At 40.3% G+C, this 12201-nt stretch overlaps 1 protein-coding gene across 4 annotated transcripts in view; it reads left to right on the top strand.

Annotated features, from left to right (window-relative positions):
- stc2b (stanniocalcin 2b) overlaps positions 1-12201 on the top strand; it is a 54959-nt gene that overhangs the window by 2873 nt on the left and 39885 nt on the right. For all 4 annotated transcript variants that reach the window (XM_038708180.1, XM_038708181.1, XM_038708178.1 and 1 more), the window contains exon 2: positions 524-699. In XM_038708180.1, coding sequence (XP_038564108.1) covers positions 634-699 — 66 coding nt within the window. In that variant the 5' untranslated portion in view covers positions 524-633. The remainder of the gene's footprint in view (positions 1-523; positions 700-12201) is intronic.

The following is a 12201-nucleotide window of genomic DNA, read 5'->3' as shown; positions in this document are numbered from 1 at the left end:
GGAGGAGTGGGTGAAGAGAGAAAGTTATCTCTCCCACCATCATATCTTCTTTAAACATGCCTGCCCCAATTGTGTTCACATATCAGAAAGGCAATTTATCCATATGATTATTAATTTAAAAGTAACATTGTTTTAACAGAAGAACTAAAAAACAAACCTAAAAGACCTCAATGAAAAATGAAACACTTGCACAAAGATATAATACACAAAGGAAGAAGAACAGGAAGAAGTCTGACTTAATTGTAATCAATTAATTATGGTTTACACAATTAAAGGCAATAGAAATAGCCTATAGCTAGTAAGATTGCTGTTTTTTTGTTTATTTCTTTGCTTTACTGCCATGTGAAATACTATCGACCAGTGTAATACTCAGCAAAGAAACATACACATAACAATATAGTTCCAATAGAATGTAAAAAAAAAAAAAATTTCAATGAGACCGAGGACACTCTCCCACAGAGAAAGGAAGAAACAAACAATCCAACATGTATTTATTCTGTTCTGTTATTCTGCTTTATTTTAGACCAGACTGGGGACCTGAATAACTGAGCCAACATATCAATAATACAGGCTGTGGTGGACTCAGAGGACGAGCCAAGAACAGAACTCAGCCTGGTAGCATTAACTGATGAGATGCTGGAGACACGAGACCAATCACAACAATCACATCTACATGTAGAGCCGACCAGGGCTCCACAAGTAAGTTTTAATTTTGGAAACATGACTGAATTCTGCAAATGGTATTTAAATCGTCATAGTGACATGAAAAATTTTCCATTAATCGTAGTTCTGTCGGCTGCTCTTTACAGCAGAACTGTACCTGTTACTCTGTATAGGAAAACATGGGATACAATAACTGCCTTTAAATTAATTTGTCCAGAAAAACAACAATCCTGTAGATATACAGTACAGCTGCTGTTTATAAGAGCATGTTTACCAACCAATAGAGACAGAAATAGAATTACAGTGCTGTCTAGTGGTGAGTCACAACCATAATTGTGTATAGCTATGTGTATTTTAATCTAGGTCCACACGTAGAATAAAAACAATATTTTTTGATTGTTAGAAAAACAAAATTACAGGACTTTTGTGTCAGATGTGTGCACTACCTGAGTGTTTTCCAGTGTGGACACTATTCAAATAAACAGAGGTCTGTGTTTAGATAAATCTCTAAAACTTAACCTGAGATCTGAGTCAAATACATATTTATGCAAGCCCACTATACTCCATGGGCTGAAGAAATACTTAGTTTTTATTACTGGAGGGCAGTATTTCCAGCTGTATGAAATGAATCAGCTGCAGTATAACATACAAACTCTGCAATCACTTCAATTTACAGAAATATCTAAAACCTGCTATCACGACCAAGATATCACATTTAATTGTGTTTATTTACATTTATTTCAGGTGACATGACATGGGGTATGGGTAATAGGGAGAAACGGGTGAGAGGGTTAGGAAAGGAGGGAGGAAACCTGATGGGGGGGGGGGGGGGGGTAAGAGGGTAGGAAAGGTAGGGTTGTTGGGTAGTAGGGGTTAAATGGAGAAAGGGGTAGGGGGGATTAGGAAGGGAGAAAGAATGGGAGGTAAGAGGGTAGGAGAGGTAGGGTTGTTGGGGAGTAGGGGTGAAAGGGAGAAAGGGGTGAGGGGGTTAGGAAAGGAGGGAGGAAACCTGATGGGCAGATGGGGGGGAGGGGGGTAGGAAAGGTAGGGTTGTTGGGTAGTAGGGGTTAAACGGAGAAAGGGGTAGCGGGGGTGAGGAAGGGAGAAAGAATGGGAGGTAAGAGGGTAGGAGAGGTAGGGTTGTTGGGGAGTAGGGGTGAGAGGGTTAGGAAAGGAGGGGAGGAAAACTGGAAGGGGAGATGGGGGGTAAAATGATATTACTCCTCTTTCTTTTCTTTCTTCTCTCTTTCCTCATTTTATTTCTTTTCTCTCTTTAATCTCTCCTTTTCCTTTTTCTCATTTTCTTCCTTCTCTTTCTTCTCCTCCTCTTTTCTCTCCTTCTTTTCTTTCTTCTCCCTTTCCTGATTTTCTTTCTTTTCTCTCTTCAATCTCTCCTTTTCCCTTTTCTCATTTTCTTCCTTCTCTTTCTTCTCCTCCTCTTTTATCTCCTTCTTTTCTTTTTTCTCCCTTTCCTGATTTTCTTTCTTTTCTCTCTTCAATCTCTCCTTTTCCTTCTTCTCATTTTCTTTTTTCTCTTTCTTCTCTCTCTTTTCCTCCTCTTTTCTCTCCTTCTTCAGCCTCTTTTCTGTCTCCTTCCTTGCCCTCTTTTCGTTCTTTCTCATCTTGGCCTTCTCATCGTCAGTTTTGTCGGCGAGCTCCTGAAAAGACAAAAGTAGAAAGTCATTCAGTGTTTTCTCTTTCAAAGACTAAATATGAAACAAAGTGTTAGAATCCAACAAGTTATTATTTCAATTAAAGTGATCAGCTGATGTGCCGTACCTGGAGCTCAGTGTTTAGCTCGCTCAGGAGCTTAATGTCCTCCTCCATCGTGTGCTCTTTTTGGAGCCACTTCTCCTCCAGCTCTCTATTGTTTTTCTGCTCTCCACTGAGAAGATCCTGCAGAGCTTTGTTTTTACTCTTCAACTCTGCCTGGCTCTGGTGGAGCTCTGTGTTTATGGATTTTAATGTCACCATATTTCCCTCCACCATTGCCATAATTTCCCTTGTTACCGTGGAAATGATCTCATCTTCCTTTACCTTCATCTCCTTCTCCTCACAGTGCTCCTGCAGAGTGGTCAGCTCGGCATCTCCCTCCTCCTCATTCACAAGCCACTGGCTTTCCCACCCTGCAGTAAACTGATTTAGAGATTTCTCCACGCAAAGCTTCATTTTCATGACCTGGTCCCGCTCTTCTTTCCACAATGTTTTTATTTTCTCTGTCTCCATCTGTTGACAGCTCAGGTGTTTCTTAAGAGAGCAGACCTCTTCTTCTAATATTTCATTTTTTCTCTCCGTCTCCTTTCTTTGAATGTCACTTTGTTTAAGAATGGCTGTTGTGGACTGTAAAGCCCCATCTAGGAAATCTCTTTCATTTCTGATTGTATATAGAGTTGAGACTATACCGCCTGTTTTATCCAGAAGCTTCTGCCTTTCCTTTTCCCAGCTGATCTCTTTGTTGGCCATTTGCTCCTTCAGAGCAGCATTTTCTGAGGCCAGCTGCCTGTGTACTGATTTTGAGTCTTTAAGGGCTCGTCGCAGAGCGTGCAGGGCTCTGCCTGGAGAATGCTGTGAGCACTGAAAGACACAAATATACATGCAATACGTAAAAATATTGTCCCGTGTTAACTTTGAATACACAGAAAAGAGGGGATCTTTCACACATCTGAAGCTATCTGTAGTAAAAGAGCCCTACATCACTGGCAGCAAAATGAAATGTCCCTCATTCACAGCTTCAGCAAAAACAGTCAAATTCTCAATTTACTATTGAGTAATAGTATTTCAGTAAAATGTTGTTTTGTGTTTCACTTAAATATAGTCAAATAGAAATATCCTCAAGCCAACTGCACAATATCCAGAAATGTCTTGTAAACTACAGCGACACAAAGTCTGTCACCTTGTGTCCCCGACTCACAGTAAACACATTACAGCAATGATGTTGTAAAACTCTAAACACTGAAAACATTATGACATTGTACAGTTCACATGTCTCAATACAACACATTCATGTAAATTAGAAACTAAATATAAAGAAACTCAGTCAGCTCACTGGCCAGACCTCTGAATCGCTGCCCTCTCTTCAAAAATATTTATAAATACTATATTTGTTGAAGCTTTGGACAAAAGATGTAGTGTCTCCTGGTTCAGAAAATCTTACCTCGTCTCTTGAGTTTGTCTCCATGTTGGCTGAACACAGGGATCGGTGTTGGAGATATACTACTGTAGTGTTGCTTGTGGTTGTAGTGTACCTTGGGTGGTTGTGTACCACAGGTTTTGACGTCTTTGGTTCTAGTCGAGATCTAATTTCTGTAGTTTTGGTCTGTTGACACTGGGAGATGTTTCTCTGTTGGAGGTCAGGTTGCATCTAACTGGAGTTTGTCAGGAGGCTTTAATCCAACAGAACATTCTGTTGGACATTCTGCATGATGTCATAACGGGCTCCATATTGTGTCATCAAAGGTTTCAGAATGAGACGACAGTCATCAAAGGTTTCAGAGTGGGACGACATCACATGAATTCAGTGTTCTCCTTGTCACAAGGCAGGCCAGACCTTTTCACCTTGTACGATAAACTATACGCTTTCTACTTGAAAAATTAAAAGTACAAAAAGCACAAGTGCAGGTTCCACTAATATCGCCCAAGATGTCTTATATAATATAATCACTATAGGTCTTTTTTTAACATCATAATATAGAATATTATAATTTCTCTATACAGATGCAAAAAAACTTGAACACATCAATGCTCTTATTTTAATGGGATATATTCTGAACTCACACACACTTTGCAGTTTACATGAGTGCATCCAAAGGGAGTGTGTATTTGTAATAATAAGTCTGACCCTGTTTTCCACCTCAGATATCCAGATACTTAAACCATCAACATCACTCTCACGACATGCTGAACTGCAAAACACAATGCCATACTGGTCCTGGATCTGTCGCAGAGATATAAAGTAAGCCATATTAGCTACTGTTTGTGTTCTTCTTTTAATAAAATGTGTAATACTCCAAGAAGTAAATAACAAATAGAGTTAATTGCTGGCATTTAAAATAAAGTGTAATGAGTCCTGAAGCTGAACTATCGTCTACAACTTTCAACACAGTTTCAGTCTGTTTTCATTTGTAATTAATTATTATTTTAAGGATGAGTTTAAATGACCATAACTCAGCCCAGTCTGATTGTACAAAGCCCCAGTTGTCCAGGATTTAGGTATTGTTCAAGCCATAGCCACCATGATGCAACCATAATTGTGTATAGCTATGTGTATTTTAATGTAGGTCCACACGTAGAATAAAAACAATATTTTTTGATTGTTAGAAAAACAAAATTACAGGACTTTTGTGTCAGATGTGTGCACTACCTGAGTGTTTTCCAGTGTGGACACTATTCAAATAAACAGAGGTCTGTGTTTAGATAAATCTCTAAAACTTAACCCGAGATCTGAGTCAAATACATATTTATGCAAGCCCACTATACTCCATGGGCTGAAGAAATACTTAGTTTTTATTACTGGAGGGCAGTATTTCCAGCTGTATGAAATGAATCAGCTGCAGTATAACATACAAACTCTGCAATCACTTCAATTTACAGAAATATCTAAAACCTGCTATCACGACCAAGATATCACATTTAATTGTGTTTATTTACATTTATTTCAGGTGACATGACATGGGGTATGGGTAATAGGGAGAAACGGGTGAGAGGGTTAGGAAAGGAGGGAGGAAACCTGATGGGGGGGGGGGGGGGGTAAGAGGGTAGGAAAGGTAGGGTTGTTGGGTAGTAGGGGTTAAATGGAGAAAGGGGTAGGGGGGATTAGGAAGGGAGAAAGAATGGGAGGTAAGAGGGTAGGAGAGGTAGGGTTGTTGGGGAGTAGGGGTGAAAGGGAGAAAGGGGTGAGGGGGTTAGGAAAGGAGGGAGGAAACCTGATGGGCAGATGGGGGGAGGGGGGTAGGAAAGGTAGGGTTGTTGGGTAGTAGGGGTTAAACGGAGAAAGGGGTAGGGGGTGAGGAAGGGAGAAAGAATGGGAGGTAAGAGGTAGAGAGGTAGGGTTGTTGGGGAGTAGGGGTGAGAGGGTTAGGAAAGGAGGGGAGGAAAACTGGAAGGGGAGATGGGGGGTAAAATGATATTACTCCTCTTTCTTTTCTTTCTTCTCTCTTTCCTCATTTTATTTCTTTTCTCTCTTTAATCTCTCCTTTTCCTTTTTCTCATTTTCTTCCTTCTCTTCTTCTCCTCCTCTTTTCTCTCCTTCTTTTCTTTCTTCTCCCTTTCCTGATTTTCTTTCTTTCTCTCTTCAATCTCTCCTTTTCCTTTTTCTCATTTTCTTCCTTCTCTTTCTTCTCCTCCTCTTTTATCTCCTTCTTTTCTTTTTTCTCCCTTTCCTGATTTTCTTTCTTTTCTCTCTTCAATCTCTCCTTTTCCTTCTTCTCATTTTCTTTTTTCTCTTTCTTCTCTCTCTTTTCCTCCTCTTTTCTCTCCTTCTTCAGCCTCTTTTCTGTCTCCTTCCTTGCCCTCTTTTCGTTCTTTCTCATCTTGGCCTTCTCATCGTCAGTTTTGTCGGCGAGCTCCTGAAAAGACAAAAGTAGAAAGTCATTCAGTGTTTTCTCTTTCAAAGACTAAATATGAAACAAAGTGTTAGAATCCAACAAGTTATTATTTCAATTAAAGTGATCAGCTGATGTGCCGTACCTGGAGCTCAGTGTTTAGCTCGCTCAGGAGCTTAATGTCCTCCTCCATCGTGTGCTCTTTTTGGAGCCACTTCTCCTCCAGCTCTCTATTGTTTTTCTGCTCTCCACTGAGAAGATCCTGCAGAGCTTTGTTTTTACTCTTCAACTCTGCCTGGCTCTGGTGGAGCTCTGTGTTTATGGATTTTAATGTCACCATATTTCCCTCCACCATTGCCATAATTTCCCTTGTTACCGTGGAAATGATCTCATCTTCCTTTACCTTCATCTCCTTCTCCTCACAGTGCTCCTGCAGAGTGGTCAGCTCGGCATCTCCCTCCTCCTCATTCACAAGCCACTGGCTTTCCCACCCTGCAGTAAACTGATTTAGAGATTTCTCCACGCAAAGCTTCATTTTCATGACCTGGTCCCGCTCTTCTTTCCACAATGTTTTTATTTTCTCTGTCTCCATCTGTTGACAGCTCAGGTGTTTCTTAAGAGAGCAGACCTCTTCTTCTAATATTTCATTTTTTCTCTCCGTCTCCTTTCTTTGAATGTCACTTTGTTTAAGAATGGCTGTTGTGGACTGTAAAGCCCCATCTAGGAAATCTCTTTCATTTCTGGTTGTATATAGAGTTGAGACTATACGGCCTGTTTTATCCAGAAGCTTCTGCCTTTCCTTTTCCCAGCTGATCTCTTTGTTGGCCATTTGCTCCTTCAGAGCAGCATTTTCTGAGGCCAGCTGCCTGTGTACTGATTTTGAGTCTTTAAGGGCTCGTCGCAGAGCGTGCAGGGCTCTGCCTGGAGAATGCTGTGAGCACTGAAAGACACAAATATACATGCAATACGTAAAAATATTGTCCCGTGTTAACTTTGAATACACAGAAAAAGAGGGGATCTTTCACACATCTGAAGCTATCTGTAGTAAAAGAGCCCTACATCACTGGCAGCAAAATGAAATGTCCCTCATTCACAGCTTCAGCAAAAACAGTCAAATTCTCAATTTACTATTGAGTAATAGTATTTCAGTAAAATGTTGTTTTGTGTTTCACTTAAATATAGTCAAAATAGAAATATCCTCAAGCCAACTGCACAATATCCAGAAATGTCTTGTAAACTACAGCGACACAAAGTCTGTCACCTTGTGTCCCCGACTCACAGTAAACACATTACAGCAATGATGTTGTAAAACTCTAAACACTGAAAACATTATGACATTGTACAGTTCACATGTCTCAATACAACACATTCATGTAAATTAGAAACTAAATATAAAGAAACTCAGTCAGCTCACTGGCCAGACCTCTGAATCGCTGCCCTCTCTTCAAAAATATTTATAAATACTATATTTGTTGAAGCTTTGGACAAAAGATGTAGTGTCTCCTGGTTCAGAAAATCTTACCTCGTCTCTTGAGTTTGTCTCCATGTTGGCTGAACACAGGGATCGGTGTTGGAGATATACTACTGTAGTGTTGCTTGTGGTTGTAGTGTACCTTGGGTGGTTGTGTACCGCAGGTTTTGACGTCTTTGGTTCTAGTCGAGATCTAATTTCTGTAGTTTTGGTCTGTTGACACTGGGAGATGTTTCTCTGTTGGAGGTCAGGTTGCATCTAACTGGAGTTTGTCAGGAGGCTTTAATCCAACAGAACATTCTGTTGGACATTCTGCATGATGTCATAACGGGCTCCATATTGTGTCATCAAAGGTTTCAGAATGGGACGACGGTCATCAAAGGTTTCAGAGTGGGACGACGGTCATCAAAGGTTTCAGAATGAGATGACATCACATGAATTCAGTGTTCTCCTTGTCACAAGGCAGGCCAGACCTTTTCACCTTGTACGATAAACTATACGCTTTCTACTTGAAAAATTAAAAGTACAAAAAGCACAAGTGCAGGTTCCACTAATATCGCCCAAGATGTCTTATAATATAATCACTATAGGTCTTTTTTTAACATCATAATATAGAATATTATAATTTCTCTATACAGATGCAAAAAAACTTGAACACATCAATGCTCTTATTTTAATGGGATATATTCTGAACTCACACACACTTTGCAGTTTACATGAGTGCATCCAAAGGGAGTGTGTATTTGTAATAATAAGTCTGACCCTGTTTTCCACCTCAGATATCCAGTTACTTAAACCATCAACATCACTCTCACGACATGCTGAACTGCAAAACACAATGCCATACTGGTCCTGGATCTGTCGCAGAGATATAAAGTAAGCCATATTAGCTACTGTTTGTGTTCTTCTTTTAATAAAATGTGTAATACTCCAAGAAGTAAATAACAAATAGAGTTAATTGCTGGCATTTAAAATAAAGTGTAATGAGTCCTGAAGCTGAACTATCGTCTACAACTTTCAACACAGTTTCAGTCTGTTTTCATTTGTAATTAATTATTATTTTAAGGATGAGTTTAAATGACCATAACTCAGCCCAGTCTGATTGTACAAAGCCCCAGTTGTCCAGGATTTAGGTATTGTTCAAGCCATAGCCACCATGATGCAACCATAATTGTGTATAGCTATGTGTATTTTAATGTAGGTCCACACGTAGAATAAAAACAATATTTTTTGATTGTTAGAAAAACAAAATTACAGGACTTTTGTGTCAGATGTGTGCACTACCTGAGTGTTTTCCAGTGTGGACACTATTCAAATAAACAGAGGTCTGTGTTTAGATAAATCTCTAAAACTTAACCCGAGATCTGAGTCAAATACATATTTATGCAAGCCCACTATACTCCATGGGCTGAAGAAATACTTAGTTTTTATTACTGGAGGGCAGTATTTCCAGCTGTATGAAATGAATCAGCTGCAGTATAACATACAAACTCTGCAATCACTTCAATTTACAGAAATATCTAAAACCTGCTATCACGACCAAGATATCACATTTAATTGTGTTTATTTACATTTATTTCAGGTGACATGACATGGGGTATGGGTAATAGGGAGAAACGGGTGAGAGGGTTAGGAAAGGAGGGAGGAAACCTGATGGGGGGGGGGGGGGGGGTAAGAGGGTAGGAAAGGTAGGGTTGTTGGGTAGTAGGGGTTAAATGGAGAAAGGGGTAGGGGGGATTAGGAAGGGAGAAAGAATGGGAGGTAAGAGGGTAGGAGAGGTAGGGTTGTTGGGGAGTAGGGGTGAAAGGGAGAAAGGGGTGAGGGGGTTAGGAAAGGAGGGAGGAAACCTGATGGGCAGATGGGGGGAGGGGGGTAGGAAAGGTAGGGTTGTTGGGTAGTAGGGGTTAAACGGAGAAAGGGGTAGGGGGGTGAGGAAGGGAAAGAATGGGAGGTAAGAGGGTAGGAGAGGTAGGGTTGTTGGGGAGTAGGGGTGAGAGGGTTAGGAAAGGAGGGGAGGAAAACTGGAAGGGGAGATGGGGGGTAAAATGATATTACTCCTTTTCTTTCTTCTCTCTTTCCTCATTTTATTTCTTTTCTCTCTTTAATCTCTCCTTTTCCTTTTTCTCATTTTCTTCCTTCTCTTTCTTCTCCTCCTCTTTTATCTCCTTCTTTTCTTTTTTCTCCCTTTCCTGATTTTCTTTCTTTTCTCTCTTCAATCTCTCCTTTTCCTTTTTCTCATTTTCTTCCTTCTCTTTCTCTCCTCCTCTTTTATCTCCTTCTTTTCTTTTTTCTCCCTTTCCTGATTTTCTTTCTTTTCTCTCTTCAATCTCTCCTTTTCCTTCTTCTCATTTTCTTTTTTCTCTTTTCTCTCTCTTTTCCTCCTCTTTTCTCTCCTTCTTCAGCCTCTTTTCTGTCTCCTTCCTTGCCCTCTTTTCGTTCTTTCTCATCTTGGCCTTCTCATCGTCAGTTTTGTCGGCGAGCTCCTGAAAAGACAAAAGTAGAAAGTCATTCAGTGTTTTCTCTTTCAAAGACTAAATATGAAACAAAGTGTTAGAATCCAACAAGTTATTATTTCAATTAAAGTGATCAGCTGATGTGCCGTACCTGGAGCTCAGTGTTTAGCTCGCTCAGGAGCTTAATGTCCTCCTCCATCGTGTGCTCTTTTTGGAGCCACTTCTCCTCCAGCTCTCTATTGTTTTTCTGCTCTCCACTGAGAAGATCCTGCAGAGCTTTGTTTTTACTCTTCAACTCTGCCTGGCTCTGGTGGAGCTCTGTGTTTATGGATTTTAATGTCACCATATTTCCCTCCACCATTGCCATAATTTCCCTTGTTACCGTGGAAATGATCTCATCTTCCTTTACCTTCATCTCCTTCTCCTCACAGTGCTCCTGCAGAGTGGTCAGCTCGGCATCTCCCTCCTCCTCATTCACAAGCCACTGGCTTTCCCACCCTGCAGTAAACTGATTTAGAGATTTCTCCACGCAAAGCTTCATTTTCATGACCTGGTCCCGCTCTTCTTTCCACAATGTTTTTATTTTCTCTGTCTCCATCTGTTGACAGCTCAGGTGTTTCTTAAGAGAGCAGACCTCTTCTTCTAATATTTCATTTTTTCTCTCCGTCTCCTTTCTTTGAATGTCACTTTGTTTAAGAGTGGCTCTTGTGGACTGTAAAGCCCCATCTAGGAAATCTCTTTCATTTCTGGTTGTATATAGAGTTGAGACTATACGGCCTGTTTTATCCAGAAGCTTCTGCCTTTCCTTTTCCCAGCTGATCTCTTTGTTGGCCATTTGCTCCTTCAGAGCAGCATTTTCTGAGGCCAGCTGCCTGTGTACTGATTTTGAGTCTTTAAGGGCTCGTCGCAGAGCGTGCAGGGCTCTGCCTGGAGAATGCTGTGAGCACTGAAAGACACAAATATACATGCAATACGTAAAAATATTGTCCCGTGTTAACTTTGAATACACAGAAAAAGAGGGGATCTTTCACACATCTGAAGCTATCTGTAGTAAAAGAGCCCTACATCACTGGCAGCAAAATGAAATGTCCCTCATTCACAGCTTCAGCAAAAACAGTCAAATTCTCAATTTACTATTGAGTAATAGTATTTCAGTAAAATGTTGTTTTGTGTTTCACTTAAATATAGTCAAAATAGAAATATCCTCAAGCCAACTGCACAATATCCAGAAATGTCTTGTAAACTACAGCGACACAAAGTCTGTCACCTTGTGTCCCCGACTCACAGTAAACACATTACAGCAATGATGTTGTAAAACTCTAAACACTGAAAACATTATGACATTGTACAGTTCACATGTCTCAATACAACACATTCATGTAAATTAGAAACTAAATATAAAGAAACTCAGTCAGCTCACTGGCCAGACCTCTGAATCGCTGCCCTCTCTTCAAAAATATTTATAAATACTATATTTGTTGAAGCTTTGGACAAAAGATGTAGTGTCTCCTGGTTCAGAAAATCTTACCTCGTCTCTTGAGTTTGTCTCCATGTTGGCTGAACACAGGGATCGGTGTTGGAGATATACTACTGTAGTGTTGCTTGTGGTTGTAGTGTACCTTGGGTGGTTGTGTACCGCAGGTTTTGACGTCTTTGGTTCTAGTCGAGATCTAATTTCTGTAGTTTTGGTCTGTTGACACTGGGAGATGTTTCTCTGTTGGAGGTCAGGTTGCATCTAACTGGAGTTTGTCAGGAGGCTTTAATCCAACAGAACATTCTGTTGGACATTCTGCATGATGTCATAACGGGCTCCATATTGTGTCATCAAAGGTTTCAGAATGGGACGACGGTCATCAAAGGTTTCAGAGTGGGACGACGGTCATCAAAGGTTTCAGAATGAGATGACATCACATGAATTCAGTGTTCTCCTTGTCACAAGGCAGGCCAGACCTTTTCACCTTGTACGAAACTATACGCTTTCTACTTGAAAAATTAAAAGTACAAAAAGCACAAGTGCAGGTTCCACTAATATCGCCCAAGATGTCATATAATATAATCACTATAGGTCTTTTTT

This window comes from Micropterus salmoides, unplaced genomic scaffold (assembly GCF_014851395.1).
Source record: "Micropterus salmoides isolate LMB-PRFRI ecotype aquatic unplaced genomic scaffold, ASM1485139v1 Ms_hic_scaffold_9, whole genome shotgun sequence".
NCBI lineage: Eukaryota > Metazoa > Chordata > Actinopteri > Centrarchiformes > Centrarchidae > Micropterus > Micropterus salmoides.
The sequence above is the reverse complement of the archived record's forward strand: the minus strand, read 5'-3'. Positions and strand labels throughout refer to the sequence as shown.